Genomic DNA, 18310 nt, shown 5'->3' on the forward strand with positions numbered 1-18310 from the left:
CAACACCCCCACCCTGCTCGACAACCTCGGACTCAAGCAACTGGTGAACACCCCCACCCACAACGCTGGCCACACGCTTGACCCCATCTTCTCTGCCAGCGGCCACGTTACCTTCAGCCACTCCACCGGACTACACTGGACTGACCACAGCTGCATCCATTTCACCTTTAAGAAGACCACATCCCACCACCGCCTGCAACAGATTCCCCGCAGATGCTGGAGCAAAGTCACCACAGACCAGCTTACCACATCACTGAGCCATAACCCACTAATCAACACTGCTGACACCAACGACGCAGTCCGCAACCTCACACAGTGGATCATCAACTGCGCCGACGCCCTTGCACCACTGAAGAACCCTCCAGGCAAGACCGACAACAGGAAAGCCACATGGTTCACCGACGACCTCAAAGATTTGAAGAAATCCTGCCAAACCCTCAAGAAAACCTGGCGCCGCGAACAGACGACAGAAAACCTGACAGCCCTCAAGAACGCCACTCGCATACACCACCAGCTGATCCGCACCACCAAAAAGACATCGTTCAAAGAGCGGCTGGACAACAACATACACAACAGCAAGGAACTCTTCAGCATCGTAAAAGAGCTCTCCAACCCCAGCAGCAACGACATCACACCATCGCAAGACCTTTGCAACTCCCTCCCCACGTTCTTTCATCGCAAGATCGCCGATATACACGACAGCTTCGGCGCCCAGACTCCGCCTCCAGCCACCGAACCAACGCACCCTACAACCACCCTCAGCGCTTGGACTCCCATCAGCACTGAAGACACCACCCACGTTATGAACACCATCCACTCCGGCTCTCCTTCCGACCCATGCCCTCACTACATATTCAACAAAGTAGACACCATCATCGCACCCCACCTCCGGAACGTCAAACAACTACCTCACGTCCGCCACCTTCCCAGAGAGCTGGAAGCACGCAGAGATCAACGCCCTACTGAAGAAACCCACAGCGGACCCTAATGCCCTCAATAACTTCCGCCCCATCTGTCTTCTTCCCTTCCCTGCAAAAGTCATCGAGAAGACCATCAATAAACAGCTGACCGCATTCCTCGAGACCAATGGCTCCCTCGACCCATCCCAGTCTGGGTTTCGAGCCAACCAAAGCACCAAGACTGCCCTCATCGCAGCTGACGACATCGGGACCCTGCTTGACGATGGGGAAACAACCACCCTCATCCTCCAAGACCGCTCAGCCGCCTTTGATACAGTCTGCCATTGCACCCTAATAACCCATCTCCACAACGCTGGGATCCAAGGTAAAGCCCTGGACTGGATCACCTCGTTCCTCTCTGACAGAAACCAGAGAGTCCGCCTCCCCCCCTTCCGCTCCGCGTCCACCGAGATCATCTGCGGCGTACCCCAAGGCTCGTCGCTCAGCCCAACCCTCTTCAATACCTTCATGAGCCCCCTCGCCGCCATCGTACCCAAACACAACCTCAACATCATCTCATACGCCAACGACACCCAGCTGATACTCTCCCTCGCCAAATTCAACCTCCAGGAAGGAATGAAAAACGTTGCGGAATGGATGAAACTTAGCCGTCTGAAACTGAACTCAGACAAGACGGAGGGCCTCATCCTCGGACCATCCCCATCCGCCTGGGACAACTCCTGGTGGCCCACAGCACTGGGCACCGCACCGACACCCACAGACCACGCACGCAACCTGGGATTCATCCTGGACTCCTCTCTCACGATGACCAAGCAAGTCAACGCCATCTCATCCTCATGTTTCAACACCCTGCGCATGCGCCGAAAGATCTCCCGGTGGATCCCTACCGGAACTAGAAAGACTGTCACCCAGGCCCTCGTCATCAGCCGACTAGACTACGGGAACGCCCTATACGCAGGAACCACAGTCAAACTTCAGAAAAGTCTCCAGCTCATACAGAACACATCCACACGACTCATCCTCGACATCCCTCTCCACAGCCACAAATCTGCCCACCTGAGAGACCTGCACTGGCTCCCCGTCAGCAAAAGGATCATATTGAGGCTCCTCACCCACGCACACAAAGCGCTCCACGATATAGGCCCTCATTCCACGCTCCAACCCGCAAGCTCCTACCTGGCTGCCAAGATGTGGAACTCCCTCCCCGCCCACCTACTACTGACCCAGGACCATCTCACCTTCAGGTAACACCTCAAGACCTGGCTCTTCGAGCAGTAGCAGCACCCTCCTCCCTTTAGCGCCTTGAGACCCTTACGGGTGAGTAGCACGCTCTATAAATGTATTGATTGATTGAGACTTGTAGCTCTGATCCACATGCAGTGAGAGAAAGCAACTTAAGATCTTGGTGCAACAGACCTGTAGAACTGTGCCTGGAAGAATAGAGTGGTCCAACCCCATCATCCAATGGCAATATGGAGTTAGATCTCTTATCCAAAACTGTACAATTGTTCCCCCAATTGGCAATACCTTTAGCACCCTCTATAAGACCCTAGTAAAGAGTAGCCCTGGGCCCTAGGGCCTGAGGTACTAAAGAGGGTCCCCCATGGGCTGCAGCACGAATTGGGTCATCCTAAGGGACCCCTCACTAAACTCATGCAGGCTGCTATCGAAAGCTGCAAGTTTTGGTGCAGACAAAAGTGAAAAAACAACAGGATAAACATCCCTATGTGCCAGGTCCCCAAACACTGCATGTAGTACTTGTAAGTCACCCCTACAGCAGGCCTTACAACCCTAAGGCAGGGTTATTGGTATTACATGCGAGGGCATACCTACATGAACAGATAAGTCCCTTGGCTGGTCAGTTCCATTACTGCCAGGGCAAAAGAACAGGGAAGCCATTTTAGAACATATGCTGGGCACTGGGGAAAACGAGTTCCCCAGCAACATCAGCTACATAATGGTATCACTGAAAATAGGGCTGTTTGGTATCAAACATCTCATTTTCCCAAACCCACACTGATTCCAGTGATGGATTTGTGAATACATGCACACAGAGCACCTTAGAGGTGCCCCCTGAAAACTTACCAGCCTCTGGTGTGTTGGCTAACTGGTCTCTGCCAGACTGCTACCGAGACAGATTTCTGACCGAACCCCGCCACCCCACCTCCCCCTCCCAAGGTGAGGGGTCTTTGCTCTCAGGAGGTCAGAAACAAAACCTGCATGGGAAGTGGCTCTTCCCACCCCCTCCCTCACGATGACCTACTGATTCAATAAGAAATAGAGAAAAAGCTATATAAAACCAGCCTTCAGATTTATAAATAAGTCCTTTTTACCGCAAAGCAAAAGTTCTACGCAAACCAAATTGATTTAGCGAAAAATGTGGCGAAAGAGCTGTTTAGGACGGTATCAAGTATGGCATCCCTGTGCCCAGCTAAAGTTCTGTCTAGTAAGGAACTATGCGAAGATTTTGTGAAGTTTTTTTTTTAATAAAGTGGAGACCATCTTCTGGGTGTTTAGTGACTCAAGCGCAGCCAGGAAGTCCACTGAGGTTCCCCCCCCATACCTTGACAAGTTTGTGCCATTGTCTTCGAATTATATTCTTAGGCTCCTTGTGGCAGCAAAATCGATGTCGCCCTATGATCCCTGCCCGGTTGCTGTTGTCAAACTAGCCCCAGGTCCAGTTGCCCTATCACCTACATCTGTTTACAATGCTACGCTTGAAACAGGGCAGTTCCCTAAACTTTGGAAGGTTGCCTCAAAACTGCCCCTTCTAAACAAGCCTAGCCTGGACCCTAAGGATCCAAATAACTTTCGCCCAATTTCACATCTTCCGCTTCCAGCAAAACTGATTAAAAAAATAATGAATCTAGTGCCTTTTTAGGTGAAATGCAAGCCTTGGATTCCACCCAATATGGCTTTAGAGAGGGACATAGTACTGAGTCAACTCTCGTCAAGGCCACAGAGATCAGGGTGGCAAGGCAGCCCTGATCCAACTGGATTTGTCTGCGGCCTTTGATACGGTTCATCATGACCTCTTGATGGATCGTCTAAAAAAGGCATGTGGGATGCAGGTTAAAGCAAGGGATCTTGTAAATTCCTTTTTAACAGACAGAGTACAAATTGTATTCTTAGGCGAATACCACTCCAAACCTTTGGCAATGCCTTGTGGCGTCCCGCAAGGGTCTTCTTTGAGCCCTACACTTCTTAATGTGTATGTCTAATCACTGGCCCCTCTTATTCGCGCCTTTGGGTTTGGTCTCACCTCATATGCAGATGACACCCACATCGTGGTGTCTCTGCTACCAGGACAGGAGGTGGGAATGGACAAATGCTTTCAAGATTGTATGGAATCAGTCGGGAGATGGATGTCTGAAAACTACCTAAAGCTTAATTCAGGCAAAACAGAAGTCATACTATTTGGAATGATACCAACTTCTGGACCCAAAACTGGTGGCCGGACTCTATGGGCACTCTACCTACGCCCACAAAAAAAGTAAAAAACCTAGGAGTAATAGTGGATGATAGACGTACCTTTGGTGACCAAGTAAATGCAGTGGCAGCGAAATCAGAGCATGTTCTCAGAACAGTCAAGAAAATACTGCTGTTTCTACCACCGGTTAGCCGGCAAACAGTGGTTATAGCACTGGTCTTGTCAAGGCTGGATTATTGTAACAGTCTCTATTTAAACATTCAAGAACGATTCATGAACAAACTCCAGCTGCTGCAAAATGCAGTCGCTAGATTATTCACTGGTACGCCAAAGTTTTCCTCAACCTCCAAAGAAATTAAAAAATTGCACTGGCTCCCGGTAAGGAATCAAGTGCGTTTCAAATCCCTCTACACAGTTTTTAAAGCTCTTCAAGGTATAGGACCCGACCATTTAAAATACCAGTTCCAATTGTATACACCGAAAAGTACTCTTCGCTCATTGGAAGCCAAGTTGGTCACAGTGCCATCCACAAAAAAAGTAATGTGGTGTGGTAGAAGTTTTGCTTTTTGTGCGGCAAAAGCCTGGAATGACCTTCCGTTCCATCTGAGAAAATGCCATCTGAGAAATGCCACTGATCTTTTGGCATTGAGGAAGGGACTAAAAACCGGGCTAAAACTCTTTTCTTCCATTTTATTGCTCAAAAGGATAAGCAACTAGTGCCAGGACACCCTCAGGTAACCGCTGCACTATAAAAATATCTATAACGGGGGAGGAGCCAAGATGGCGATCGGAACGGTCGCATAACCGCCTCGCTCCGTGATCTCTTCCTCCCCGCCACCTATCCTGTATTTCATCCTGTTCGGGGTGTTCCGAATTTGGTCACTGAGGAAGAGCCGTCACTTACCATCCTTTTCCGGGGCTCTGGCGTGCAGTGATTCCGGCGTTCTGCCCTGGTCACTTTGTTGGCCTTCCCGGCCCTGACGCCGGGGCCTCGAGTGCTGTGCCTGCCCGGAGATGATCGGAGTGCCGGCGGTCCGGAACCGGTGGAGAGACCCGATGGTGGGAGCCTGAGAGCCGCGGGCCGGGACCCCCGGGGCAGACCCGCCCCCGCCGGTGGGCTACCCCGCATGTCCGTTCGCCTACCGGCCCGAAGAAGAGAAGCCGCGCTGTCCGGCACCCCTCAAGTGAGAGTCCCACTCCTGTTGTTATTCCCGCCCGGGATCCGGTGCTGGGCTCCCCCCGAGTGCTGTGGGGAGCACGCCCGTTCTTCTGGTGACTCTCCTTTCTCCGCCGAGCGCCATCCGCCGCGGTTTGGCGGTGAGCCCTGGGGCCGCCGGTGCTCCTGATGGACTTGGAAGAACCTGCGGCGATGGCGGAGGGTGCTGTACTTAAGATGGCGGATGGCCCCTCGGGGTGTCTTTCTCCTGGAGACAGGGAGGTTACCGCATTTGCTTTCTCCAGCCCTCGTTTGGTTTGGGCGGCCCCTACTCGGAGTGCTATCTGGTTTGCCCTGTCTGCTCTGCGGATCGACCTGTCCTTGAAATGTCGAGCCTTGGAGTTGCGGATAGCTGCCGTGGTGGCTCCGCCATTTTGTGACGAAGTGTCGTCTCCCCGAATTGTACTGCCTGAAACTTCGCCGGCGGCTGTGCTGGGATCTCCGGCTGGGTGCTCGATTCTATGGGATCTAGCGGACCCGGTGCCGATGCTGCAGTGCTTTCTACATCCTGTTTTCCTTGCTTCGTGCTGGACGGCCCAGATACTGTGCTTGACCACGTGGATCTTTGAGGAACTTTTGCATTCTGACTGTTGCCGAGTTCTCCTGGTTGCTTCTAGTTTGCCGGGACGTTGTTTTGCGGAGATCCCACCGGCTTTTCTTGACTGGTATGGACCCACTGTGTTCTGCTGTTTTTTGGCTGTGGCGGGGTTGGGAGGCTCGACTCTTCGTAAAAGTGGACAGGGGTGATCGTGCCCGGATGCCTGTGGGACCCTTTTTACATGGCATCTCCGGGCCTCGTTATCCTGGATGGTTCCTGTTTGCATCCTGGTGTAGGCTTTTCTTGACTCTCCTTTTCGACCTCGATTAGTGCATTATTGTGGCGGGGGGGGGGGGTAGTGTTTTATGTCTCGGTCGCTGGCTCCTCTCCTCTCTCTTTCTTCCTTTTCCTCTCCTTCCTTTTCTTATTCCCCTCTCTTCTTCGTTATAATTCCCTTTCTCTTTTTCTATATTTCGGGTGACTCTGGGCGACAGGCACGCTGTTTAGTGGGGTAGGCCGTAGCCATTACAGTGATGTAGGGTGGGGGGGGGGTGTTTGTTATTTTAGTTTGTTTTATTCTATGGTCCCTTTTTTGCCTTTTCCGGGGGGTGGGCTATGTCCCTTGGTGTTTACTCCTCTGTTTCGCTAGCGTCTGCACTTTCTCCTTTTTCGGGGTGGGTGGGCTGTACGTGTGGCGTCCACTTTATTTGTTTGCTGGTATTCTTCCTCTATTCTGCACCTGGTATGGGCGTGTGAGGTCTTTGGGCTTTGCCCTACTGTGGTCGTCTGCTTGCGTGGGGGGCTATTTCCCTCCCGCCCCCCCCCCCTTTCTTTTCTGTATATGTTGCATGACGCGCTGGTAGATATGGTTGCTGCCTCCTTTATATAATGTAAAATGAAACCTCTTTTATCCTGGCGCTGGCGATGTAACGACTTTATTTGCATCCATCCTGTAATCACTCTATCGTATACATTGCTTTGTTATTTTGATTCTCCTGACTTTGCGGCCGGCCCCTGTGGTTGTAGGCCAGCGCTTGTACTTATACGTGTCTTTCAATAAAGGTTTTTAAAAAAAAAAAAAAAAAAAAAAAAAAATCTATAACATTACATAACATTAGCACTTCTAGGCCGTCGAGCTTCAAAGAAGCTTCCGCCTTTGAAATGTGAATCTGGCTACCCTCACAGGAGAGGAGGCCGACCCACCCTTTGACACCTGGACAGATGAGAACTTAGCTTGTGAGGTAGGCGTGCCAACTCCCCAGGCTAATACCACCCCTAAGGTGGCCTAACCTGATGTGGGTATGATTTTTAATAAGTGGCCATCTTTGTGTTGGCACACTTAGGAACTCTGGGACAGGGACGTAGTCACATCAAGGGTAGGTAGCCCATTGCCTACTACCCTACACTCCCCTAAAACCCCTAAATTTAGTATTTAAGGGAGTCCCTGGCACCTGGAAATCAGATCCTGCCGACCTGAAGAAAGTAGACGTAAGTGAAGAGCCGCAAAGCAAGGACAGAACACCCAGCAACTGACTTGGCACCAATTCTGCCTGTTGACTTCACCAACTGCCTGTTGACATCTTAAGTCAATATTGGACCGGCCACTCACTGGTTGCCTTCTCCCTCCGTATAGGAGTCCATCTCTCGGGGGAGGTTGGTGTCGGACAGGCTAAAATGGGTAGACCTTGGTCCCGGCTACTAAATTCCTCCTTGTCACGTTCTCTATTATCATAGAACTTTTGCCTGAGTAATTCGGTGGAGGAAGGTTATCTTACTCTGTGCCGATCTATTACTAACATGCTAGACAAGGTCGCGCCCCTTTGTAAGTCTTGAGGCAGACTGAACCGGGCGTGCCCCTGGTATACGGAGGAGCTGCGGCAACTGAAATTAAGCTGCAAACGCGCTGAGAGAGCCTGGAGGAAGCACTACTCGCCCCCAGCAAGGGCCTCGTTCAGACTGGCACTGCAGGGCTACAAGGCACAGATAAAGTTGGCTAAAGCGGCTTTTCTGGAAACCACTCTGAACCAGGCGCCGAATAAGTCTCAAGCCTTGTTTAAAATCGTCAGGGACTTGTCTCATCCTGTATGCGTGGCCAACACGGTTGTTGCGTCACAGGCCCTGTGTGACTCCCTGGCGGGTGCTTTTGAGGAAAAGACCGCTAAGATCTTAGATGGTCTAAAGAACTCTTTGCCTTCTGCTCTCGGTTTGGGAGCTCCGGTTAGCCCGTCCAGTCGACCCCGGCCGGCTGTCTCTGGCCCCGGTTTGGGAGCTCCGGACGGGTTATCCAGTCGACCTCAGCCGAGTGATTTGTCTTTTAGCTTGGGCATTCTCGGCCTGGGAGCTCCGGCTAGCCGTCCAGTCGACCCCGGCCGGTGTCCCTGCCCTTGGCCTGGGAGCTCCGGACGGATTATCCAGTCGACCCCAGCCGAGTGACCCAGTCCTTAGTTTGGAAGCTCCGGATAATTTTTCCAGTCGACCTCAATTAAGATTTTTTCCTAGTCCTTCCTTTGAGGAATTCTGCAGTATGGCCCACACGGTGTCATCGGGCTCTCCGCTCGATCCACTGCCTCCTAAATTTTGGAAGGCATTCCAGGCGGAACTCTTCCAGCCCCTATATTCCATCTGCCTCCAATCTTTGGATCTGGCTATTGTTCCCGAGTGTTGGAAGTTAGCAGTAGTGTCTCCTCTGCTCAAGAAACCAAAGCTGGATCCTGCCTGTCTTTCCAATTACAGACCAATTTCCTTGCTCCCTTTTCCTATTAAGATCATGGAAAAATGGGTGACCTGCTCCCTCTCGGACTTCCTGGAGGAAATTAGATGGTTCGATGAGTCTCAGTTCGGCTTCCGTCCTGGGCACGGGACGGAATCCGCACTGGTGACTGTACTGGACAATCTTCGTTCGCGTGTCGACAGTGGTCGGGCAGCCTTTTTAGTGCTGCTCGACATGTCGGCCGCGTTCGACACGGTTTGCCATCGGACCCTTATCGGAAGGCTCGAGGAGTGCGGGGTCACAGAGGGAGCAAGAGACTGGCTGGTATCCTATCTTAGTAACCGGCAGCAGTTGGTCTCGTTACCTCCATTTCGATCGGAGCCACGGAAAGTAGGGCAGGGGGTTCCACAGGGCTCGGCCATCAGCCCTATACTTTTTAATCTGTACCTTCGCCCTTTGGTCCAGCTTATAAAATCTTTTGGTGTCTCGGCTTTTAATTACGCTGATGACACCCAGCTGGTTTTCTCTCTGGAAGGAAATAATGCGGTCCCATTGGAGACCTTCCACCGCTGTATGGCAGCCACAGCGGACTGGCTGCGGGCTAATTCCCTCCAATTTAACAGCACAAAGACGGAGGTGCTTCACTGCTCCACAGACCGGATTCCGCGAGTACTCCCAGAGAACTTTTGGCCTGTAACTTTTCCCGAGCCAGTGTCGGCGGCGGAGTCAGCTCGCAACTTGGGGGTGATCTTTGGCCCAAATCTACAGCTTGATATGCACGTCAACAAGACCATCTCTACGTGCATGATGCTGTTACGCATGTTGCGTAAAGTCTTACCCCTCCTCCCCGCTCAGGCCAGGCCGGAAGTAGTGCGTGGGACTATATTAAGTCGTTTAGACTATTGTAATGCGCTACTTCTGGAGGCTCCAAAAACCTGCTGGGGAAGTTACAACGGGTGCAGAACATGGCCGCGAAGCTGGCTCTTTCTCGCCCTAACTTTAGCTCCTCTACTTTAGCTTAAAGATCTCTTCATTGGCTACCGGTGCACTTGCATATATTGTATAAGGCGGCGTGCCTGGTCTTTAAGGCGGTACATCGACAGGGTCCAGTGCTTTTGCAGAACATGTTTGCCTGGTACTCTGCCTCGCGGCCTCTCCGCTCTTCTTCGGCACATTTGCTCGTGGTCCCAAGGTTTCAGAGAGTCAGGATGGGCGGCCGCTCATTTAGTGTTGCAGCGGCCAAACTCTGGAACTCCCTGCCACTCTCTCTGAGAAGCCATAGGGATTACCTTTCGTTCAGGAAAGCTTTAAAAACGCATCTCTTTCCTAGAAATTTTGAGCCGTGAAAAGTGTTGCTGGCCGAAGTTCAAGCGCCAGGATGCCCTTTGGGTGACAGGACCGCGCTCTACAAGTACACAAAATAAATAAAATAAATAAATAAACTATGCCAAAAGTCGACTTGTTCTGCAGATGCGTAGTCCCAAAGCCCGGGAGACCTGCCAGCACTTCGCCCAGGAGCCAAGACCTCAGAGGGACAGAGGAACTGTCCACTGCATCCTGCAGATAGCAAAAAAAAAAAAAAGAACCTGGAGGGCTTCAGAACCACCAAAACCCGCCGCCACCAAGCACTACTGCACCTAAGCCCCCCCAGCCCATGTCGAAGAGGGCCAACCGTGTCGGTGTGGTCCCCTAGCCCTGCAGGTACTGAGTTCACTGTGGAGTGCCTCCTTGTTAACTCCCGACATCGCCTGCAGCCTCTGAGTGCAGGCTGCCTCAAATGCCTGTGTTGCCGGACAGAAAAACCCAACACCCCAAAGACCTTCTCCTCCTCTGGATGGGGCGTCCTGGTGCAGAGGATCAAAGGTGTCCCCATGTCCCCGAACATTGCAAGAACTGAAGCCAGTCGTGGGTTTCATAGGACTGACCTCTGTATCCACCCCTGCATCCTCTCTGTAACCAGACCAATCCCCTTTGGTTTGCATTGGGCACACAACGCTATTACCCGGACGTGGTAAACTTATATACAAAAAAGTGTTATTTTTATAAATCGGTGTGGACCTACATTTTGAGCTGTGTGTCTCATTTATTAATTATTGTGTGTTTTTGTAAATGTCTTGCACTCCTCTATGATAAGCCTAAGGCTGCTCTACCATACTACCCCATAGAAGAGCACCTTGGGATTGCCACAGCAAGCCCCTGTCCTAATAAGTGAACCCCTGGACTCTTTACATGATATATCTCATTTTGATATATAAAGAGCCAGCTTCCTACATATATGGTACCCAACCTTTATGAAAGAGGCAAAAGAAGGAAACCGCAGAAAACGATAAATGAAAGACCCACAGATAGAAATGTTCCTGAGAATGAGTGGAGTAGACTGAGAAAAAGAGAACTGGCAAGGACACACATGGACAGGGGTGTACTGCTCGGACACATACCCATGTGCAAAGCGACATACATAAAAAGCTTCAGAAGCAGTTTTTGGTCTACCACTGTCTGGCAGGCATGCCCACAGAGAGATAGATAGATAGATAGATAGATAGATAGATAGATAGATAGATAGATAGATAGATAGATATATATATATATATATATATGGCCTTCAACACACACTGCACAAGCACCTAGTATTTTTTAATTTACAAAGAGACCAATCAAGATATATCCAATGGTTTGATGGTGATTCACTGTAAAAGGAGAATATGGAATAATAGTAAAAAGAACATCCCATTGTAGTTTTAGCACACTTAGTCCTTTCTCACACTCCATTGACAAATGTGTGGGGGCAGGTGCCACTGTATTATGGAGTAAGAAACTACTTCATATACATTTTTCTAACAAAATGAGTGTGACATTAATACAATTTATGTGCACCCCAAATGGCTTCTTTGGTTGTCTTATTCTGCGTCTAATCTATGCACTCCCTCCCATTTACCTGAAGCTCGGGAAGATGATTAAGCAGAGAATCCACTAAGGGGCATATTTACAGGAAAGGTCCATCGCTGCGCTGCCCTGCTATACAGGGAGAGGGCAGGAATGAGCCGTATTTATACAACAGGGCATTCCTGTCCTTTCCCTACAGCGCTGGTGCCATTTCTGCAGCCTGGTGCCAACGCAGGCACCCTTGCACCATAGTGCAAGGGTGCCCCTGTTGTAGGCAAGAATATTTTTGTGCAGGAAGGCGCACCTTCCTGCACAAAAACAATTCACAGAGGCATTTTCCTCTTTCTATGTGTGCTGCATAATGCAGCACCCACAGAAAGAGGAAAGACTAGGAGAAATATTATATTTCTCTTTGTTAAGCCTCACCTGGGGAGACGTATTTTTGGGGGGGCATTCCCAGGCTTACCAGGTTTGGCAAGTGTAGGAATGGATCAATAACCATGGAATGTGCGTGGAAACACACACTGCAACGCCCATAGAACGTCTCCCTTGCACAGAGTAATGCAACGCAGCGGTTTGCCCTTCGTTTCATTATGCAATATTTTTAAGCCACGCAAAGTGGCTTTGCATTGCTTCATAAATATGACAGAGGTTTGCGTCGTGCATGTACAATATTGCGTGGAGCAAGCATGACACAAAGCCCTCATAAATATGCCCCTAAGTGTACTGGATTTAAAGTAGACTTAACATTTAATATTATTATATTTGAAAGTACCATGCTGGGTGGGACACATGATTCACAAGCAGAGTATCTTTGGCAGGTGAAGAATACTATGTGAAAAGCCAAACTTGAAAGTAACATGCTACAAATTAGAGCCGTTTTTAGCTCGGAATGAAGCAAGTAAGGAGAAAAAGCTCCAAGGCAGAGATCAGTGTTCCCAAAGTTATGTTATGTTAGAATATTTGTAAAGCACATGGCTGCCCCAGCAACAGGGCGTCCCAGCGCAAGTCTCAGAATGGACGGCAGCTGAGGCAGAGGCTTAAGCAGAGAATAGCCAGGTTTTCACGGCTCTTCTGAAAGACCAGTGATTCTGGATGCTCCTGATGGACACAGGAAAAGCATTCCAGAGGGAGAAAGCTTTGGTGCGATAAGAGCGACCTCCTGCTCTCGCTCTTCTGACATGAGGAACTCATGCTAAATAGAGATTAGCGGAGCACAGAGCACGCAGGGGAACACATGGGTGGAGCATATTGAATAAAATGGAAGGCCTCTGAGAGGAGAGGATTCCATGTGCAATACATAGGACCCTGAAGGGAATTCTCTTTCCCACGACGAGCCAAGTGCAGCCTGTGGATAAAGCTGGAAACCGAGCAGGACTTAGGAAGGGCAAATAGTATCCTTGCAGCAGTGTTTTTGCCCAGATGACGTCTTTTGGTCACTGCCTTATTTGAGCCGAGATACATAGTATTGCAGTAGTCCAGCCTTGAAAGTATAGTAGACTGGATAATAATCTGGCGTGTGCGAGAATAAAAAAATCCAAGACTGGGCTTTAGCCCTCGTAGGAGTCCAAAATAGACACCTACCACGATTTTGCCTGAGCTTCAAAGGTCAAGGTGGTGTCGACCCAGACATCTATATTCTGTACTACTGCCTAAGACTTGGGGGGGTGGCCCTAAAGAGGAGGGTCACCAATGGTCGCCCCATTGGTTGGTATCTCTCCACAGAAAAAGAATTTCCAATTTGCTTGAGTTCAGCTGTAAGCAATTGGCCGCCATCCACTCAGCGACAGCCACCATGTCGCCTTGGAATTTAGCGAGGCTCTGAGTTGAGTTATTGGAGAAAGAAATCACAAGCAGAGTATCATCGGCATAGGATACCAGCAAAAGCCCCCAGGCTTTTGCAACCGAAGCCAGTGGTTGTATATAAATAGCGTAGGGCTCAAGGCGGAGCCTTGGGGAACCCCATGTGGTAAAGTATGAACCTGAGAGCTGTATGAAGAAGAAGCAACCTGAAAAGATCTCTCCGATAGAAATTAAGTAAACCAGGTTAATGCAGCTCCACAAATACCAATCTCCTGTAAGTGCCGCAAGAGAATACCATGAGATACGTTATCAAACGCAGTGCTTAAATCAAGTTAAACCAGAGTAGAGGATCTGTATTCTTCCAAAGAGCTGCGCAGATGCTCAGTAACCGCCAGCAATGCGTACTTGGTGCTGTGTCGTGGTCTAAAGCCATTCCAGGCAGAATCCAGAAATGCGTTATTCTCCACGAAGTTTGTTAAAATAGGTTTAAAGTGAGACTCAATGATTTTAGCGAGAAATAGTAGTTAGGAGGTAGTGCGAAAATATTCTAGTTTGGAAGCTTCCTAAGTAGGTTTTGTCAGTAAAGGGATAACTCTGGCATGTTTCAACGAAACAGGTACCGACGCAGCAGTCAGAGAAAGATTTATCAGTTCAAGACAAACTGGCAGAAGACAGTCTTGAAACTTAAGGAACAGGTCAGGCTAGAGGGGGTCATCTGGAGAGCCGGATTTAATTTTATTACAGAGAGCTTGGATCTCTTTTAAAGGACAGTAGAGGAAAAAGGTGAAGGAGGAAGGGGATGACTACAAGGAGCCTTTAGGGTGAAATCCCTAGAGTCAGAGGAAAAGTTAGAGTAGATAAGTTCTACGTTTCTAATAAAATACTTTGCCATTACTTCACATTGGATATTGAAAGTGATAATAGGCTCTGCTACCAATGCGGGTTTCATGAGACCATTCAGGTGATAGAAGATGATTTTAGCGGGGTTGCTACTGTTTTTTGATTTTGTTGGCCAAATACTAGGCCCTGGACTTCCGAATTCATTTATGATATGCCTTACTGGCCGCTCTATAGCGAGTTTTGGTAGAGGGCTCATAGGAGCGTGTCCAGGCGCATTCTAGGACCATGCAATTTTGTTTTGCTTAGATCACAGTCTCACTGAACCAAGGGCTGGCCTGGGTTCTTTTACTGTGGATCGGTTTACAGGAATGCACATATCGAGGGAGAGCGTGTGCCAGTCACGAAAGAGACCAATAGCTACCTCCACATTGGAGGATAGTTGAGGGCTTTGTGTTCGAAGAACGTCCTGTAAATTATTAGGATCGAGTTCATGGCATGGGCAGTTAGAAATGGGGTTACAGTGGGCAGGCAGTTTTGAGCCTTCAGAACATATAGATATAGAGATTAAGAAATGGTCGGACCAGTTCATCGAAAGAGGGGTGTGGCCCTTTAGCAAAGAGATATTGGAAAAAAACAAGGTCGAGAGGTGCCCAGCTTAATGAGTGGCACTTGGGATCCGTTGAGCCAACTGGCATGCTGCAAGATCATTTAAACAATTAGTGATATTGCTGTTCTGGCAATCGTCCAAGTGAAGGTTGAGATCACACAAAATATTACAATTAGCAGTCTTAATAGCCAGAGTAGCAACCAAATTGATCAGTGCCTCCCTAAATGCTTTAGAAGGACCAGGAGGACGGTAGATTAGCAGCCATGAAAAGGTGATATTGCTATTGAGTGTGATTTTGAATAGAGCGTTTTCGCGATCGGGAAAAGTCTCAGATATAAGAATACACGTGTAGATCTCTTTAAAAATTACTACGATGGCCCTACCTCTATCGCCCACTTTGTTATGATTCTTCATGGCGTAGTCTCGGGGAAGTGCCAGAGTAGGTCCAGCTAGGGTATCCTGGGTGAGCCAGGTCTCTGTTAAAAACTCAATATCTGAAGCCTCATCTTGTATTAGGTCGAACACTTCAGCATGGTGTATTATCATAGAGCAGCAATTTAAACTAAGGAATTCAACTCTGTGATATAGGGGGGAGGCTCGGCAGTAGAGACAGCCTTGCTTGTCTTAAAGTCACACTGTTTACAATGGAGGAGTCGCCCAGCTGGGAGCCAACCATGCTCATTACAGAGAGTGTCTGGGATATTTCTTAAAATGCCACAGATTTGTGTTTTGGTTCTAGTGGAATGAGCGAAAATACATTTTGGGAGATTATCCATAAGAGAATGAACTGTAAACCACACTCCGGCTGCAAACTGAGTCCTGTAGCGCTTGTTGCTCTGTGGCATTACAGCTAAATGTGATGGCAAAATATGGATAATATGGCAGCTCAGTACTTCCATCAAGTAAAGTGTAATAAACTGAAGGGGGAAGGTGAGAGGTAAAAGCATCCAGGATAACCTTGACTTCTCAAGTATGGTTCTACACATCGTGCTTTTTCCCCCACTGCACCATTGATATTTTCGGTTCATTTGACTTCGTTGAGGGGATCAATTTCTATGTAAGTAATAATCATTTTTATCATATGTTTTCATATAATAACTTTGATTTTTTTAAATCGCAGATCAAAATAGCACTTATGACAATTTAATGGTACTCAATATACAGGGAATAGATGGCTGAATTGGCCTTGCCAGGACTCCAACTTGAACCTCACAGCGCGTCAGAGATGGGTGTTACCTTCCTAAGTCATCTTACATGTAATATACGTGATATTATATGCAAAGTTAGTGCGATATCCGAAAACATTTCAATTGAATGAAGGGTATGATCAGAGTGCCTTTAATAAAAAATACCATTTCTTATTAACTACAAGATGCACTGGTCCAAGGTGTAATTCCGGGAGGAAATTCACCCACCTCCCTCCTATCACTATTATTATGTGTTGGCTGATGTCTCCTTGATTGTAAAACAGGACTATGAAGTTTGATGATGAGCATTTTCAAAGTCCACCAAATTTGTGACTATTTACAAACCTTTATATATCGGTCATATACATCAAAGGAGAGTAATCTTTAGAGTCACTTACTGTCGACATCTAAATTTGAGATCTGCATACATTTGACTTTTAAAGATTCACAGAATAATCACCAAATGGGTAATTTGACTATTATACACGTTTTAGTCAATGTCTAACCTGAAACAATTTTGCTGAGTCAGCGGGAGACTCCTAATATTCACTGGTGATGGAAATCAATTGGCTGTCTTATACAATTACAATTCTGCTCAAGTTACTTTTCTGTTATTTCAAGTTCTCTAGGCACCTATTTACTAGTCTGAAACACACAAGCAGTAATGAGATGCTGATATGGCCAGAAAGTTCATACTTACTTTTCAAACCAGAGAGTGAGATTAGTTGTGTGACGGATCATTTTTAACAAGTTTGGTGAATTAAGTTCCTTGTCTTCCTTAGTCCAAACACTTCCAACAAGTTCAGAAGGCTGGACAGCTCTGATTGAGGAGAATAAACAGTGTGTCAGAGTTCAAATGCAGCATTTTACTAAGAGTAACCATTTTTATAACAACCCCTACAGACTTCACTGTATCAACAGGCTTAAACCTAGGTATATTATTCAAATTAGCAGCATTATTTATACCAAGCTTCAGAAGAGTCAGCTCTGTTAGAAACTCAAACCAATGTAAACCCTTGCACACTCAGTCTACAGGGCTGTCTTACAGATTCAAGACTAATTCCAATGTATCATTCACAAAACTGCAGTATGGAAAAGTGAAAGGAAATAGGACCCACACGGGCTGGACTGTTCTCATAAGGAGCAGGTTCAAGACTGATTTGCATATGGCTCACTGTGTCTTTGGATTCAAGCTAGCATGGCTGATGAGGGGTAATACCCCGAATCCGGCCCCAGAATGCTTGATTCCGGTTCAGGGAGGACCTGGCCCAGCAGTTCGAGCAGGACTGTTGCCATAAGGAGCAGGGTCAAGACTGATTTGCATATGGCTGGGTCTAAACGGAGGTGGCATGGTGAGCAAAAGAATGATAGGATGGGATACTACCCCGAGCGATCGCCAGTGGTTAGACAAATTGCAAGCAGTCCTCCCCATCACCTTTTATGGGTTTCATTTACCATGCACCCATACAACATGCACACCATGCAGCACTGTACTTTAAGGATGAAGATTGGTTTGTGTCATAGACCAGATGTGTTATCTTTCAGTGTCATGGTACACATTTTGGCTATGAAAATGGAAGGAGTTTGAGGTCTTGTTAGAGGCTAGTGATCAATGCTAACAAAGAGGAAAAGTCTTATTTTTCACTTTCAAATGTTTACAAGGGATGTCACTACTATGAATAGGTAGCAATTCTGCCATTTAAGATACCAGAACCATTCTTTTAGTTTCGTTCTTGTTCCAGTATGACAACACAATAAGATCTCTAACTGAGAAAATGTAGGAATATTCTGGTGACCACGATAAGGCCACATCCGTGTTCTTTGCTTGAAAGGGTAGACTTTCATAGAGTCTTCCAGTGAGAAGAGAAAACCAATTGCGATTGGTATTAAGCAAATCCTTAGGACATCTTTTCTTTCAACCAATCCTAAATTAAATCAAACCAGTAGACATGTTCATTCTATACCGTTGGTTCTAATTCTAACCATAACAAAGGTTCACATCTGGTTATTTGCAATGACATATTTAATAAACTTTTTGTAATACTAATGCTAGGCCTAGCACTATAACTGATTGAACTGAAAAAAAGAAAGTAAAGTAAATTACTTTAGTAATTAATATCATAACCCTACATTAATGAAATAACGATAAACCATATTTAACCATAACAGCAACCGT

General features: G+C 47.8%; 1 protein-coding gene across 2 annotated transcripts in view; it reads right to left on the minus strand.

Moving 5' to 3' along the window:
* SOS2 (SOS Ras/Rho guanine nucleotide exchange factor 2) overlaps positions 1-18310 on the minus strand; it is a 358219-nt gene that overhangs the window by 69437 nt on the left and 270472 nt on the right. For both annotated transcript variants that reach the window (XM_078659714.1, XM_078659715.1), the window contains one exon: positions 16835-16954. In XM_078659714.1, the coding sequence (XP_078515840.1) occupies positions 16835-16954 (120 nt within the window). The remainder of the gene's footprint in view (positions 1-16834; positions 16955-18310) is intronic.

The sequence above is a fragment of the Lissotriton helveticus genome, chromosome 9 (assembly GCF_964261635.1).
Source record: "Lissotriton helveticus chromosome 9, aLisHel1.1, whole genome shotgun sequence".
NCBI classification, from domain to species: Eukaryota; Metazoa; Chordata; class Amphibia; order Caudata; family Salamandridae; genus Lissotriton; species Lissotriton helveticus.